General features: G+C 61.1%; 2 protein-coding genes and 1 non-coding gene across 4 annotated transcripts; 1 reads left to right on the forward strand and 2 right to left on the reverse strand.

The window, feature by feature from the left end:
* Positions 1 to 427: 427 nt before the first annotated feature.
* Positions 428 to 739, reverse strand: LOC134430510 (small Cajal body-specific RNA 2). The gene has a single exon (XR_010030842.1). It is a non-coding gene; the product is annotated as a small Cajal body-specific RNA 2 (non-coding RNA).
* A 483-nt stretch (positions 740 to 1,222) lies between these two features.
* Positions 1,223 to 3,281, reverse strand: TMEM167B (transmembrane protein 167B). 2 transcript variants are annotated; one of them, XM_063177778.1, is made up of 3 exons: positions 3,216 to 3,281; positions 2,526 to 2,657; positions 1,223 to 1,897 (listed from the first exon to the last, which is right to left on the reverse strand). In XM_063177778.1, exons 1-3 carry the CDS (start codon positions 3,223 to 3,225, stop codon positions 1,815 to 1,817), a joined length of 225 nt encoding a protein of 74 aa, XP_063033848.1. In that variant the 5' UTR covers positions 3,226 to 3,281; the 3' UTR covers positions 1,223 to 1,814. The 2 variants fall into 2 exon arrangements, with proteins under 2 accessions (XP_063033848.1, XP_063033847.1); XM_063177777.1 differs by lacking the exon at positions 3,216 to 3,281 and having other exon boundaries at positions 2,526 to 2,900.
* Positions 3,282 to 8,686: 5,405 nt separating this feature from the next.
* On the forward strand, positions 8,687 to 16,008 carry INAVA (innate immunity activator). Its single transcript, XM_063177828.1, has 8 exons — positions 8,687 to 8,709; positions 9,293 to 9,352; positions 10,061 to 10,185; positions 10,264 to 10,383; positions 10,983 to 11,187; positions 12,596 to 12,998; positions 13,790 to 14,357; positions 15,525 to 16,008. Exons 2-8 carry the CDS (start codon positions 9,307 to 9,309, stop codon positions 15,615 to 15,617), a joined length of 1,560 nt encoding a protein of 519 aa, XP_063033898.1. The 5' UTR covers positions 8,687 to 8,709; positions 9,293 to 9,306; the 3' UTR covers positions 15,618 to 16,008.
* Positions 16,009 to 16,404: the final 396 nt, after the last annotated feature.

The following is a 16,404-nucleotide window of genomic DNA, read 5'->3' on the forward strand; positions in this document are numbered from 1 at the left end:
TGGTTGTCCCCTTGTGGCCATCCTCCTGTCACCATCACGGCTATTCCCATCCCCACACACTCCCAATAAAACACAGAGGCCGTGCTGCATGAAGCTCGTAGGTCTAATGAGTCCCCGGTGTCCCGCGGGGCCAGCAAGGTCCGCGCTCAGCTCACAGACGCGGCACGGTGCCACGACAGCCCCGCGTACAGCCTTTGTGCCGCACACAGCTGCAGGGCCCGGTGAACCACCGCCAGCACGGCACGGAGCGTGCAGGCCCCGCACTGCCGGCACGGAGCCCGCAAAGCGCGAACGGAGCCCGCGGCAGGGCGCGTTTCCCGCCTCGCCGCGGGGCTCGGCGGGCTGGGCCGGGATGAGGCCGGGGCGGTTCGTCTTCCGCCGCTGTCGGGAGCGGCTCGGTGTCGGCCCCGGGGCTGCAGACGTGGGCGCGGGTCAGAATCGCAGGGCGCTCAGCGGCCGTGGCCTCGCCTATCTGATCGACTCATCCCGCCCGGCCCAGCCGCACAGCGCCCGAGGGCTTCGCGGCGCTTTCTTCTCACCTCGGCCCGGCGGGGCCCGGCCGATCGAATAAGATCAACGTGTAGGGAGGGAGGGTGGCTGGCGCCACACACACACACACACACACACACACACACGCACACACGCACACACGCACACACGCACACGCACACACGCACACACGCACACACGCACACGCGCGCGCACAGCCACAGCCACTTCCGCTCCGGCCCTTTATCTACCACAGCCGCGCCGAGCACGCCGGAAGGGCGGCGCAGAGCTCTGGCGCGCCCCCGGCCGATGGGAGGACCGCCGAGCACCGCCGAGCACCGCCCGCGTCTCCCGGGCACACGGGCGGCTCAGCGACGGGCGGCAGGCGGGGCCGGGCACACTCACCGCGGGCAGGGCACAGCCCTCCGTGCCCCTCGCTGAGGGGCTGTATCGCTCCCGGCCCCAGAGAGCTGGATGAACCGGGCCGGGAGGCTCCAATCAGCATTCCCCACCCCACAGCCCTCCACAGCCCCCCCACCCCCCCACTTTATTTGCACAAATCCTCCTCACCCCAGGACCCATAACCACAGGAGCCCTCCACCCCATGGGAGGCAGCCTCCAAGGACCTCCTCACACACACACAGTGGGACCCTCAACCCACACCACAGGACCCCAAGCGGGGCACCAACTCCACAGGAGCCCCCCCAGCCCCACAGGACCCCCAGGCCAGCACTGCCACAGAGGAACCCCCACTTTATTTGCATGTGGTGGTCCAATATTTACAACCCGGGGGCGTCACCAACCCCCCACTGCAGGAGCCCCCCCTGAGGGCCCCCCACGCTGCAGGGGCATAGGAAGATCCCACAGATCAGGGGGGACCCTGCCAGGCCCCCAGAGCCTGCCATGGTCTCACCAGCACGCTGCTCAGCATCAAGAGAAGGGGCTCACAAGTCAGAGCTGGGTCCCCCAGTCCCGGGGGTCCCTTCACCCACTTCTCTACAGAATTAACGAGAAATCTTTTTCCAACAGTCTAAAGGTGCTCTGTTGGCCCTCACAGTTGCCCTTGGTGGGCTCAAGGAGGGTGATGGGCCATGATGGTCCCTGGGTTGCCACATGCAGGATCCAGGTTGCTGCCAAGGGCAGGACCAGGGGTGGTTCAGGGTCAGTACCAGGGTCTCCAGGGTCAGCAATGGGGTCTCTGGTTGGTACTGGGACACAGGGGTCAGTACCAGGATCTCTGGTCCATAGTGGGATTGTTGGAATCAGTCACAGGATCTCTAGTCAGTCCCAGGGCTCTCTCAGGTTGCCAGCAGGTCTCCATGTGGTCACTTTCCCACAAGGACGTAGAAGGCCATGAGAAGACAGGACATGGACACAGCCACGTGCAGGCGGGTCCCAATCACAGCAGCTGTGGGTGGGACAAGGATGGGGTGAGGCCCCATGTCCCCATCCCAGATGCATCCTGAATCCCTGTGAGCCCATCCCAGACCCCATGTTCCCATCCCAAACCCCACGGTTCCCATTCCCAATCCTCGTGTTCCTATCCCAGACCCCAAAACCCCCATCCCACATCTCTGTGTCCCCATCTTGGACCAAATGCTCCTGTCCTAGACCCGACCCCAGTGTTCCCAGCACCCCCATCCTATACCCCAGGGTTCCAAGTGCCCCATTCCAGTGTTCCCAGCACCCCCATCCTGTACCCCAGGGTTCCAAGTGCCCCACCCCAGTGTTCCCAGCACCCCCATCCTGTACCCCAGTGTTCCAAGTGCCCCATTCCAGTGTTCCCAGCACCCCCATCCTGTACCCCAGGGTTCCAAGTGCCCCACCCCAGTGTTCCCAGCACCCCCATCCTGTACCCCAGTGTTCCAAGTGCCCCATTCCAGTGTTCCCAGCACCCCCATCCTGTACCCCAGTGTTCCAAGTGCCCCATTCCAGTGTTCCCAGCACCCCCATCCTGTACCCCAGGGTTCCAAGTGCCCCATTCCAGTGCTCCCAGCACCCCCGCGCCATACCCCAGTGTCCCAAGTGCCCCTCACCCTTGTGGCAGACTCCCCAGATGCCCCTGCGCTCGGAGAGGAGCCAGATGCGCAGTCGGGGCACCTTCCGCAGGTACGCACAAGTGCAAACCAGGAGCAGCCCGAACACCAGGAGCCCGTCCAGGGAATAAACTGCGGGGAGATCGGTCGGGGAGGGGTCAGGGGGAACTGCGGGCCCCTGCCCAACCCCCCTGCAAGGAGACCCCCACACTCCGTGTGAACAACCTCCCATCTCTGCCCCTATGAGGGGATGCAGACTCCCCGGGATCCCCCCGAAAGGGACTCACACTGCCCGTGTCCCCACCGACGGCACTCAGAACCGCCAGTACCCCGTCCCCGAAGCGTCACAGTCCCCCAGCCGCCTCCCAAGACTTCCTCTCTCTCAGTACTTCCCCCACATCAGCCCCTTCTGCCCCGCCGCCTGCCGGTACCTGAGTGCTCTCCCCACGGTGCCCCATCAGGCCCCCCGCCTTCGGAACCCCCAAAACCCCCCGTACCCCCCTCCCTCCATGGTCCTTGAGGCCCCGAACCCGCCCGGACGCCCCGGCCCCTCCACTCCCCAGTTCCCACCACCAGCCATGGTGGCCTCAGGACCCTGCACAACCCCTCGTTCCCCCGTTCCAGCATCGGTTATGCCGGCCCCGGTTGTCCCGAGGCCCCCCTCGGTAGCCCTGGGCCCCCCGTTCCCACCGTTGGTCATGGCGCCCCCGGACCCCCCCGGCCCCCGCGGCGCCGACGCGACAGCGGAAGCGGGCGACAGGCACGGCCAGCCGAGCGCCGACCCGCGCGACGCGCATCCTGAGGAGCAGGCGGCCTCAATGGAGCGCCTATCGGGAAGGTGCGCTGCCGCCCCGGTGCGGCCCAGCAGCCCCGGTGACCCGAGCGCTGCGGGAGCTGCCGGTGCGCCCGGCCGAGTGTGAACAGCCCCCATCCCGTCCCCAGTGACCCCTCAGTGTCCCGCAGTGCACTCAGTCCCCATTCCAGTTTTCCCAGTAACCCACCAGTACTCCCAGTAATCCCCGGTCCTCCCAGTACCTCCCCAGTGCAACCACACCCCAGTGACCCCCGGATTTCCCAGCAACTCGCAATCTCCCCATAACCCTGCAGCCCCCGGTATGCCCCAGTCCTCCCAGTACCTCCCCAGTGCAACCAGTCCCCATTGCAGCGACCCAGTAACCCACCAGCACCCCCAGTAACCCTCAGTCCTCCCAGTATCCCAGTACCACCCACGTGTAACCAGTCTCCATTGCAGCCCTCAGTGAGTTCCAGTCATCCCAGTAACCCCCCAGTACAATCTGACCCCCAGGCTCCCCTGTAACTCCCAGTCTAACCCTAAGGCCCCCTCTCCAAGCACCCAGTCCTCCATCCCAGTCCTTGCCAGTCCTCCCCAGTAACCCCCAGGTTCCCCAATGCCTCCAGTATTCCAGTCCTTCCCAGTAACATCATGTGCCACCCAATCCCCATCCCAGTATCCCCCATAAGTCTCCCAGTTGACCCCCAGTGCGCCCAGTAACTCCCTGTATCTCCCATAGCACCCAGTGCATCCAGTCCCCAGCCCAGTTTCTCCCGTAACCCTCAGCTCCCACAGCAACCCACACAATCCAGTGGTCCCAGTGCACCCAGCCCCAGTGCTCCCAGTGCTCACAGCACCCCCAGGGCCCCCTGGGTTCTCAGTGCCCACCAGTGGTCCCTGTGTTTCCAGTGCCCCCAGCAGACCCCAGTGCCCCAAGGTCCCAGTCTTCCCAGTGACCCCAGTACCCCCCGTGTTCCCAGTGCCTCCAGTGACCCCAATGTCCCCACAGTGGTCCTGGTGCCCCCAGCAGTCCTGGGTGCTCCCAGTGTTCCCAGAGCCCCCATCAGTCCCTGTGCTCCCAGCAAACCCCGTGCTCCCAGTGTTCCCAATGTCCCCAGTGTTCCCAGTGCCCTCAGCCAACCCAGTGCTCCCCAAATGAGTCTGGTGCTCCCAGTGCTCCCAGCAGACTCCAGTGCCTGTCCTGGAGTTCAGCCTGAGGACACCTTGCCCTCCTTGGGTTCCAGAGCTAACGTGGAGAACATCCATTCTCCTGCTGCTCCCTTGCACCCATGCACCAGGGCCAGCCACAGCTCCCAGCAGGAGGCACATCAAGGGTTAATTTATTTGGTCTCCAATAGTGACATCTTGGCCAGGGTGACAACAAAGCCTCGAGGAGCAGCACAGTGCTGGGTGGCTGCTGGCACTAGGGCATGGGGCTGTGGGACCCAGGGGAACAGGGATGGCGTGTGATGGGTATCCCAAGGACAATGGGGTGATGGAGACACAGGGACAATGGGAACCTGGATGTTATGGGGACCAGGGGGTAGTAGAATCCCAAGGGTGATGGGAACCTGGGGTCCTCAGGAGCAACGGGGAACACAGGGACAATGGGGATGCTGAAAGCAATGGAGACTTCAAGGAGTAATGAGGACCCTGAGCGATGATTAACACCCCAGGGGTGATGGGGATCCCAAGGACAGTGAAGACTTGAAGGTTATGAGGACACACAGTACAGTGGTGACACCTGGACTGATGGGGACCCCAGTGGTGTTGGGAACCCCACTGGGGATGAAGGGACACAAGGACAACAGGACACCAGGGGTGATGGAGATCTTGGAGTGAGGGAGACCCCAGGGACAGTAGGCACCCTGAAGGTGAGAGGGACCCTAAGAAATAAAGAGGACCTTGAGGGATAGTGAACCCCCAGGGGTGATGGGGACCCCAGGGACAATGAGGACCCCAGGAGACAATGGGGACCTGAGAGGTGATGGGCAGTTGATGGGTGGTGGGTACTTCAGGGATAATGAGGACCCTAAGAAGTGATGGGAAGATGGGGTGGCCTGAGACCACAGAGTGGCCTGGGACAGGGACACTTGCAAACAGGGACCCTGAGGGTGCTGGGAGCAGCAGGTGAGGACTCTGAGTTGTGGTCTGTGCCACCACATGACCACAGGGGCTAGGGGACACAGGGGCTGGTGTCCAGGATCTCACCCTGTACTGGCATGTGGCTCCTCCCCATCCCCTGGTGACTCTGTCCCAGGTTGTGCCATCCCTTGTGGTGACCCCATCCCCGATGACCCTTTCCCACTGGTGACTCCATGCTTCTGGTGACTCATCCCCTGGTGCTCCCATCCCCTGCTGATCCCCTTCCTCTCAAGAAGGTGACAGGAGTGATGTTCTCTCCCTGGACCTGGCCCCACAGGAGCATTATTCAGCCTGAGAGGGTGCCAAACCTGATATGGGAATCCTGTAGCCACTAGGACCTGCACTAGGAGCTACTCTTCAGCCATAGCAGGTGGGCATGGGAGTGGGCTTGTCTCCAGATGGGTGTCCGGGTGTGGTGGCTGGTTGAAGCCTGTCCATCACTACAGGGGGATCCTGCCCTGGCACAGGGCTAAGCTCCTGAAGGTGCTGGAGGGCTGGCGGCTGAGGCAGCTGCAGGAGGAGCTGCAGGGATGCCCACCTGACCTGGAGCAGCAGCTGAGGAAGTGCCACCACAGACTTGAGGAGGTCTGTGATGCCCCTTTGTCCTTGTCTGTCTGTCCCAGCCTCCATCCCTGTATCCAGGCCAGTTCTCCTGCCTTCGCCTCACATTTCCATCCATTCATCCACCCATGTATCCATACATACGAGCATGAATCCATCCCTCATCCATCCATGTGCCCATGAATCCATCCCCCCACCCAACCTCCATACATGAATCCATCCATCCATCCATCATCCATCCATCCATCCATCCATCCATCCATCCATCCATCCATCCATCATCCATCCATCCATCCATCCATCCATCCATCCATCCATCCATCCATCATCCATCCATCCATCCATCCATCCATCATCCATCCATCCATCCATCCATCCATCCATCCATCCATCCATCCACCCATCCATCATCATCATCCATCATCCATCCATCCATCCATCCATCCATCCATCCATCCATCCATCCATCCATCCATCCATCCATCCATCCATCCACCCATCCATCCATCCATCCATCCATCCATCCACCCATCCATCATCATCATCCATCATCCATCCATCCATCCATCCATCCATCCATCCATCCATCCATCCATCCATCCATCCATCCATCCACCCATCCATCCATCCATCCATCCATCCATCCATCCATCATCCATCCATCCATCCATCCATCCATCCATCCATCCATCCACCCATCCATCCATCCATCCATCCATCCATCCATCCATCATCCATCCATCCATCCATCCATCCATCCATCCATCATCCATCCACCATCCATCCACCATCCATCCATCATCCATCCATCCATCCACCCATCCATCCATCATCCATCCATCCATCCATCCATCCATCCATCCATCCATCCATCCATCATCCATCCATCCATCCATCCATCCATCCATCCATCCATCCATCCATCCACCCATCCACCCATCCATCCATCCATCCATCCATCCATCCATCCATCCATCCATCCATCCATCCATCATCCATCCATCCATCCATCCATCCATCCATCCATCCATCCATCCATCCATCCATCCATCCATCCATCATCCATCCATCCATCATCCATCCATCCATCCATCATCATCATCCATCCATCCATCCATCCATCCATCATCATCATCCATCCATCCATCCATCCATCCATCCATCCATCCATCCATCCATCCATCCATCCATCCATCCATCCATCCATCCATCCACCCATCCATGGCTGCCCCTCCTGCAGCATGAGCAGGAGGTGGCTGGGCCAGGGCCAGACCCTCGTCCCAGGTTCCTGCAGGTGTGGGACAGCCTGCAGAAGATGAAGCTGGCAGAGGCAGGTGCCTGACACATGTAAGCCAAAGCCAGCTCAGCAGAGCTCCCTGAATCCCCTGGCACACACTGGGCAGCCCCCGTCCCCAGCACATCCCAGCACTGGGAACACCACCTGACACTGCCATTCTGAGTGAGCTTGTGGTTGGGGGTAAGTCCTGGAGCCTTGGTGTCCCCATGCTGGTGACAACCAAGATGCCAGGGTTGGAAGGAGGTGGTAACACCAGGGCAGTGCCAGGGGTGATACGGGGGATGCAGACAACAGTCTCCCCCTGACCTGCACCTGCCCTGACTCCATGAACCAGAAAACAACCAAATAAAGTCTTTTATCTGTTTTCTTGATGGAAATGGGACAGAGACAGGGATGGGATGCCATTGCCTTGGGCTAATGGTGCATGGTGAGGATGGAGGGTGGTCATGGTGGCCAGTGGCTCATTTTACCAGTGCTGCCACAAGCCCAACTGCAGTTGGTGTCCATCCAAGGCCTTCAGCCATCCCCTGGTGGCACAGAGCCTTCCTTACTCCTTCAGTCTCCCTCTCCTTTCTTCTTTGTCTTGTCCTGGTGTTTTTTTCCATTTCCACAGTTGAACAGGTTTCACCCCTGCCCTTTCCACCTGCAGCTGGGAGGCACCAGGCGGGAGGAAGAGACTGGTTTGAATAGGTCTCACTCCAACAGCCCCAGGTTGACAGCACCACCCCGGGCACCAAGGCAGGGAACAGGCCATTGTTCTAGGGAATCTGCACCCCAGACTGCTCCCTGCACTCCTTGCCTGCCCCCTGCACCACCCTGCCTGCACCCTGCCCATTCCCTGCCTTCTCAGCCCATCCTGTCTAGCCCCATCCCATGAGGATTCTTCCCCACCCTGCCAGGTGTAGCAATGCAGGATGTGCCCAACTCACTCCAATCCAGCTCAGAGGGGCCACAGTGTCTGCAGCATCATCGCCTCACAGCCTGGGAGAGCCTTGGCATCATCCTGGCACAATGGTGGCACCATCCTGGCACTGTCCTGCTGTGCATGGCCAGCGCCAGGACGGGGACAGTGGTTCTTGTGCTTGGCCTATGCCTCCATGGCACTGGGGCTGGAGCCTCAGCAAGCACTAGGCTGTGCTGGGCTGCGGTGCCACACCACACCGGACTGCACCAGCACCCGCAGCGATGTCATTCCATGCCATGCCACAAATGTGCCATGCCGTGCAGCGCCGTTCCAAGCCGTGCAGCGCCGTGCGGTGCAGACGCTGCAGGGCCGTGCGGCGGGGCGGGGACTGGGGCAGATGTTGCTCACCCTGCTCCTCCCTCCGCTCAAGCCCAGACCCGTCCGTGCCCCGGCGCAGCAGAGCCGGCAGCGGCGGCGGGCTCAGGTAAGGGATTCTCCCACCCCGCCGGGACCCCGGGGCCTCCGTCCTGCCTCTGGCCGCCCAGCGCGACGGGGAGCGGGCTGGGGAAACTGAAGCATAGCCAGGCGACGGCGCTGGAAAAGCGGTGTGAACCCCCTCCCCTCCGTCCCACTGTCCTCCTTTCGCTCCCTCCCCAAGAGTTTGGCAATCTTGGGGTGCTGGGGACCCCCTTTTCCGAGGCCGGCGGTCGCTCCCACCCCCGGATCCGCCACCAGCCCAGATGGAAAAGAAAGGAAAACTGGGAGAGGTGCCCAGCGAAACCAGCTGGGGCGGGAGCGAGGGGCCCCTCGGCCCTCCCCCCCACCGCACCCCGACCACCTTTGACCCCTTCGAAGGTGTCACCCTCCCCCGCCTGGCGCACCGCACCCTTTATTTATGGTAGGACCTGCAAGAAGGCAAAGCAAACACAGCCTCGCCTCCCCTCCACCGCCATCGTGGCACGCCCGGGGTGACATGAGGGATGGTAGGGGTGCGGGGTGGGGGGCACCCATGGGTGCAGCCCGGCTGGGGGCGTGGGGACGAGCTGTGTCCCCGCTGTTGCCCGCAGGCTCTCGGCGCGGCATGGGGGAGGCCAGTGACATGGACAGCGGGATCGTGCTGCACTCGGGTGAGAATGGGGTCTGGGGCTGTGGGAGGTTTTGGGGTGCCCCTGTCGCCCAGGAGTGCTCTGATAGACGTGTCCCTCCTTCCCAGGCAGGGAACGGAGCACTTCGGTGCATGGGGACACACTAGGGGCACATGAGCTGCCTGGAGAGAGCTTTGGGGAAATGAAGGAGTGGAGGAATGGAGGCTCCCCCTGCGTTTCGGGAGGCATCCCAAGTGTAGAGGGGGGTGCTGTGGACAGGATTTGACTCAGATGGGCTTGGCTTGGGATGGCTGAGTCAGACTGAAACCTTCCTCCTGTGCCCCCCCTCCCACCCCCCAGCAGGGACGTCACACGTGTCCCGGGGGGGCTGAAGCACCCATGGTGCTGCTGGGGGAATTTCATGCATACCCTGGGGCATTGGAGGACCCATGGGTGCTGCTAGGGGAGGAGTTCCTGGATACGCTGGGGGGTTGGAACACCAATGGGTGCTGCTGGGTGGGGGAAACAGGTGTTCCACGGGAGCCAGTACACCCACGGGGTGCTGCTGTGGGGGAAGGGAGGCGCAGCTGCTTTGGGGCAGCTGGAGTGCCCATGGGTGTGCTGGGAGGGTCGTGGCTGCTTTTTCCTCCCCCTGCGGTGGAGGGAAAACTAAGGTAGGGAGGCTGTGGAGTGGTGGAGGATGGTACCTGGGTGCTCCCATCCCTTCAGATGTCCATGTATCTGTTCCAGGCCCTGACAGCCCAGTGTCCCCCCTGAAGGAGCGGGTGCTGGTGGGGCAGCGGCAGCAGCAGGCACTGGAGGCCCAGCTGGATGGCTGCATCCAGGAGCTGCGACAGCTGTGCCTGCGTGAGGCGGTGAGCAGGGCATGAGGACCCCCTGCCCACCTTCATATACTGCCATGGCTCTGCTCAGTGTCCCTGTGCCATCCTCAGGAGCTGACGGGGACCCTGCCCTGCGAGTACCCCCTGAAAGCTGGCGAGAAGCCCCCCAAGGTCCGTCGCAGGATCGGGGCTGCCTTCAAGCTGGATGAGATCGCCGTTCTGCGTGGGGTGGTGAGACAGTCACTGGGGTGCAAAGGTGGTGGGGACCCATCCCATCCTATCCCATCCCATCCCATCCCATCCCATCCCATCCCATCCCATCCCATCCCATCCCATCCCATCCCATCCCATCCCATCCCATCCCATCCCATCCCATCCCATCCCCTCTGCTGTGGAAGCTGCCCGAGGGTCACCTGGAAATGTTGCCATCCCCATCCCATGGGTGGTGGTTAGGTGCCAAGTGCTGTAGGTGAGAGGGGCAGGGGATGCTTTCAAGCATGAGGTGGTGTTGAGTTAATGGGGTTATTCTGGGGTCCTAAACATAATATGTGAGATTGAGGTGCCAAGGTGACGGGTGTGGGGAGAGTCCCAGGTGTATCGGGGTGCCAGAATTATGGGAAAAGGTGGGTTCCAAATGTCATGGGTAGTGGTGGGGTCCTAAGCATGATGGGTGGTGTTGGGTTCCAAGAGTGATGCTCGGTGTTGGGATCCCAGATGAGATGCTGGGAAGGGTTGGGATCCCAAGTGCTATGGGTGGCGTTGGGATGTTAAGCTTTATGGGGGGCTCAGGGGTGTTGAGGCGCATTTCTGAGCGTGTCCCCCGCCCCCAGGACCCTCTGGAACGGGAGCGGGCGCTGCAGCTGCAGATTGCTGAGGCCGCCCGCCGGCTCTGCTGCGAGGAGAACATCAGCCGGCAGGTGCGGAAGAGGCGGCAGACGGCAGCACTCCGGGAGGAGCAGAAGCTGCGGGATCTGGAGCAGGTTCTGAGCCAGCGGCGGCTCCTGGCAGGGCAGCGGGACATCAGTACTGCCAAGGGTGAGTCCTCCGAGCCCCATGGTGGGGGGGGATGCTGGAGAGCAGAATGGGGTGCTGCTTGGTTGGGTGTCCCTGGGGAATGCATCTAAATTACCCATTCCCTGTGAATGCACCCCACTGGATGCTGGGATCCTTCATCCCAAGTGCATGCGCTCTTCTGGAGGCATGCCCCTCTGCCATTCTCCTGTGTGTCCCTTCCCAATATGCCATCCACAATGCTGCACCCCAGTTCCCTGGTGAATGCACTTCCCTGGATGCACTCCAACTTTCCATCCCCTGTGAATACAACCTGGTTCTACATCGCCAGTGAATGCATGCCCCTAACACCCCCTGGTAAATGCACCCCAATTTCCCATTCCTGCTGAATATACCCCTTGGACGCCCCCTGGAAGGCCATCCCTGGTACATGCACCTTGCTACACTCAATGTCAATGCACCCTTTTGAAGGTACCCCAATACTTCATCTCTGGTGGTTGTACCCTTGTGAGTGCACCCCACAAAGAAGTCCCCAGTGCATGCACCCCAATAACTATTCCTGGCATATGTACCCCCTGAATGCACCCCAAAAGCCCATCCATAGTGCAAACACCCTGATAAACCATCCTCAGCAGTACCCCACTGAATCCACCCCAGTACTTCACCTCTGTTGATTGCAGCCTTCTGAAAGTACCCTAAGAGCTCACCCCTGCCGCTTGCACCTCATAACTATCCCCAGTCACCCGTCCTCAGCACCTGCACCCAAAGGGGGGCAGGATGTGGCCCAGCTGCCGTGTCCCCCATCCCAGTGGCGGCCATCCAAGGGGGTCCCCGTTGTCTCCATGCCTGTCCCCTCCAAGGAACAGGGCCATGGTGGTGGCATCTCCTTCCCTGTCGGTGCCCCCAGCCTGCCCATCCCAGGCAGGCTGGGAGCTGCACGCTGCTCAGCAGAGCCGGCCTGGCCGGTACCGCTGCCGTCCCAGGGCGTGTTGGGACAGGTGGCGTGGGAGAGGGGAGTGGAGGCCCGCGGGGACGCGCTGGGTGGTGGCGGGGCCGTGGGAGCGCTTTGGCACCCGGAGGCGGCCCCAGCTCTGTTCTCACAGGGCCCTGCCCCATAGAGCTCAGTGCCTCCGACGAGAGCTCTGTGTTTGACACCGGCCTGCTGAAGGAGGGTGAGGGGGCTGTGGGGACCAGGGGGGATCCCTGGCATGTTCCCTCCATTCCAACCCTTCCTGTGTCCCCTCTATCTCTACTCTCCCTGTGTCTCCTCCATCCCATTCTGCTGCCATGTATCCCCTCCATGCTGTTCCCCTGTGTGTCCCTTCCATCCCAGCCCCCCACATCTCCTCTCCATACCAACCATCCACCTGTTCCCTCCATACCAACTCTCCCTTTGTGTCCCCTCCATCCCAACCCTCCATCTCTCCTGCAGAGGACACACGGCCACCAGGACCTGCCACTCCACAGAAGTCCCCCTCTCCCAAGGACCCCACCAAGGAGGAGGAGGAGGAGTCAGGGCCTGTGGTACCCACCCCCATTCCCTGGCAGGAGACCAGCCTGGACAGACCCTACGAGAGGACCAAAAATTCCAGCATCGACCCTGAGGATGGGGAAACCCAGAACTCCCAATGCTGTCTTGGGTCCCTGATGGCTGCCCCTGCCAGTTCCTTGGCCCCCAGCAGCCCTGATTCTGCAAGCCCCTCAGTGTCCAGGACAGGGGACCCTTCCTACCGGTTTGTCCCCATCCGGACCGTGGTGCTGTGCCGGCAGGCAGGTTCCAGTGCTCCCAGCACCCCTGAGCCATCAGGACGGCAGGGACAGACCCAATCTCTGAGGTATGTCCTGAGCTTGAGGAGGATAGACAAGGGTTTCTGCTAGGGAGGATGGAGATAACCCCATGGAGAGGGGGATGGAGATAATCCCATGTGGAGGATGGAGCTCAGTCCATGGGAAGGAGGATGGGAATGATCCTGTGAAGACAATGGAGCTCAGCTCATGGGGAGGATGTTGGAAATTATCCCATAGGAGGGATGGAGATAGTCCTACTGGCAGTAAAATGGAGCCAACCCTGTGGGAAGGAGGATGGGAGTAATCCTGTGGGAGAGGATGAAGAGAACCTCATGGAGATAATGGAGCTAAACCCATGGGGAGGAGGATGGAGATAATCCTATGGAGAAGATAATGGAGAGAACACCAAGGGAAGTGTGGACCTAACTCTATGGGGAGGATGGAGAAAATCTTTTGGGGAGGATGGACATGATCCCATGGGGAGGGGATGGAACTAACCCCTTGGAGATGATGGAGCTCAGTCATTGGGAGGATGGAGACAATATTGTGGGGAGGATTGAGATAATCCCAGAGACCAGAATGAGGATAATCCTATGGGAATGTGGGAGAAAACCCTGTGGGGAGGATGGACAGAAATCCATTGGGAGGAGGTTGGAGATGATCCCATGGAGAGGATGGAAGTAAGCCTATGGAGAGGATGAACTAATCCCTTGGGAGGAAGTTAGATGTCTCCCCACGGAGTGGCTGGCTGTACCCATGGGTACACCTTTCCCAGAGCTTGCCCTGGCTTTAGGGTGAGGGGAAAGGTGCTCCTGCAGCCACAGTGTCTTGCCTGCAGGGTGGACCCATGCTGGCAGCCAGCTGAGCCCCGGGGCCGCAGCGCCACACCCCGCCGGCGCCCCACCTACTACACAGTCACCGTGCCCACCTCGTGCCTCCTGAGCCCCGGCCCTGCGTGCTGCTCTGGCTCCGATGACAGCATCTCCGACCTCTCCAGCATCTCCCACGCCACCTCCCCGGGCAGCAGCAGCCCTGACGTGTCCTTTGCGGTTCCGCTGCCCCTTGCCGAGCCTGGTTACTACCCACGGGGTGCCCTCCAGCTCCTGCCACCTGCTGGTCCCCTGACTTTCCTGTACGAGCAGGATCTGGCCCCGCTGCGGTACCAGCGCCTGGTGCCCTCCCGTAGCCGCATCGTGCGCACGCCCTCGCTCAAAGACTACGCACCTGCTGGGGCCCGGGGGCTCTCCAAGGCCGCCGTCACCGAGGAGCTCAAGTCATGGCACCAGCGTGCCCGGCTGAGGAGTGCCCGGCCCCACTCCCTCGACCGGCAAGGGGCTTTCCAGAGACCCCGTGGTGGGACCACCAGGGACGTGCCCATTGCTCATGGAATCCTGTCACTGGTTCAGGTATGACACGGGGTCTGGCTGGGAGTGGCTACGTGGGAGAAGAGAGACCCCTTGGGTGCTGTCCTGCAGGTGACATGAGTTGTTACCCTGAGGTAGTGTAGGGACATGTGGCTCTGGTGGGGTCCCGTGAGGATTTCTAGAGCAGGGATGAAGGCCTGAGGGAGTCCATGGAGTCCTGTGAGGGTTGTTGGGACAGGACTGGGATTCCAGAAAGGAGCCTGGGGCAGGAACATAGTCTCAGGAGGGTCCTGAGGAGAGGATCAAGGTCCTTTAAGATCCTCTGAGGCAGAACTGGGACCTTCTGAGGGTCCTCTGAGCAGGTCCAAGGTCCCTCATAGGTTGGATCTGGAGAGTCCCTCATAGTTCCTTGGGCAGGACCAACACCCTGAGTAGGTCTCCATGGGAAGATTAGGGTCCTGAGGGAATCACAAAGGAAGAATTTGGGTCCCAGAGCGATCCTTGGGGCAGGACTGGGTTCCTGAGGAAGTCCAACAGCCAGGACCAGGGTCTTCTGTTCTTGGGAACAGAAATAAGGTCTTTAATGTCCTTCAGGGCAGGATGAGGGCCTGCTGAGAGTCCCATGGACAGGTTTGGAGTTCTGTGTAGGTCCCAGGGGCAGAACCAAGACCCCCTGGGGCAGGACTGGGGTCCCATGTGAGTACCTGGGATAGGGCCAGGACCTTAAGGGTGTCTCTGGAGCAGGACTGGGGTTCCATGTAGGTTCCTGCTTTCTCTTGCAGATCCCAAGGGCAAGACAAGGACCCTATGGGGGTTCGTGTTGCAGAACTGGGGTCTCATGGGAAAGACCAGAACCTTAAGGAGATTACTGGGGCAAAACTGGGGTCCCATGAGAGTCCCATGGGAAAGACCAGGACTTCGGGGGGGTCCCTAGGGCAGGATCCATGTGGGTCCCTGGGGTAGCACTGGGGTGCCCTTGAGCAGGGAAGGATCCCTGCAGGCATTTCAGTGACCAGCTCCCCTTTCCACCTGGCAGTCTCACTGGGACAAATGCACCTGTGGCACAGCTGGGACACAGGCTGGGCAAGTGAGGACCTGTGGCCATGCCCCCACAGCTCCTTCAGCCCAGCCCTTGTGCCAGGATGTGCTCGCAGTGGTGCCCCTCAGACAAGGTAGGATGCCAACACCCACAGGGTCTTTGTCCCCCAGGGTCCCCCGGTGCAGGTGCTGCGGCGCTCGGCAGCCGGCGTGCCCGTGCAGGTCTACATGCCCGAGAACGGCGAGATTGTCACCCAAGTGTGAGTGCCATGTCCTCACCCCGGGCGGGGGCACATCCTGGCTGGTCCAGGGGCGGCAGGGACGTCTCGTGCCTCCCCAGCCTGGCATGGGGCACGGGAGGGAGCCACAAGTGGGGTGGCAGGGGCTGGCCCCCACCCTGTGTTCCCTCACTGGCACTGCAATGCTGATAGGGACAATGTGACCCCAGTGCTTATGGTGACCTTGGTGTCACCGCGACCCTGAATTTGAGGTTCTGGTCTCTAATAAAAGTGGTTTTTGGGATACGTCACTCTCAGGATGTGTCACCTCCATGTCCCCTCTGAGGTCCCCCATCCCTGGGTCCCATTGGCATTGCAGGATGGGACTCCGTGGATTTGGGGTCTGGCTGTGCTCAGGGCAGTAATGGGGTGATCCCAACGGCAAGAGGGTGCCCCAGATCCAGCTGTGCAGCCCTGGCACCCAGTGACCCAGGCTGGGAAAGGGGCAAGGAGTGGAAAGGAAGGATGGAATGGAGGTGAAGGGTGTGGGGTTGGGGTGCAGGAAGGTGGGCAGGAAGGGTGCAGGGGAGGGCTGCAAGGATGGGTGAAGGGATGGGGTGCCGGGGCAGGGAAATAAGGTGCTCCGGGAAAGGATGGGGTTGGAGAAGGGGTACTGTGAACCAAAGTGATGGGGTGCAGGGATGGGATGGGGTGCAGGGCACGCAAATAAGGAGTGCAGGGGTGGGATGAGGTGGGAGAAGGGGTGCTGGGAGGGGAAATGATGGGGAGCAGGGGGTAGGGAAGGGGTTGAATGTCGGGGATGGGGTGCGGGG

This window comes from Melospiza melodia, chromosome 28 (genome assembly GCF_035770615.1).
Source record: "Melospiza melodia melodia isolate bMelMel2 chromosome 28, bMelMel2.pri, whole genome shotgun sequence".
Lineage (NCBI taxonomy): Eukaryota > Metazoa > Chordata > Aves > Passeriformes > Passerellidae > Melospiza > Melospiza melodia.

Excerpts from the sequence above, each read along its gene's own strand:
- INAVA (XM_063177828.1), top strand. The coding sequence starts at position 9,307 with ATGGGGGAGGCCAGTGACATGGACAGCGGGATCGTGCTGCACTCGG. Across the intron at positions 10,186-10,263 it reads AGCTGTGCCTGCGTGAGGCG|GAGCTGACGGGGACCCTGCC; the intron begins GTGAGCAGGGCA and ends TGCCATCCTCAG. Across the intron at positions 11,188-12,595 it reads GGACATCAGTACTGCCAAGG|AGGACACACGGCCACCAGGA; the intron begins GTGAGTCCTCCG and ends TCTCTCCTGCAG.
- TMEM167B (XM_063177777.1), bottom strand. The coding sequence starts at position 2,757 with ATGGGAGGTTGTTCACACGGAGTGTGGGGGTCTCCTTGCAGGGGGGTT. Across the intron at positions 1,898-2,525 it reads CTGGGGAGTCTGCCACAAGG|CTGCTGTGATTGGGACCCGC; the intron begins GTGAGGGGCACT and ends TCCCACCCACAG.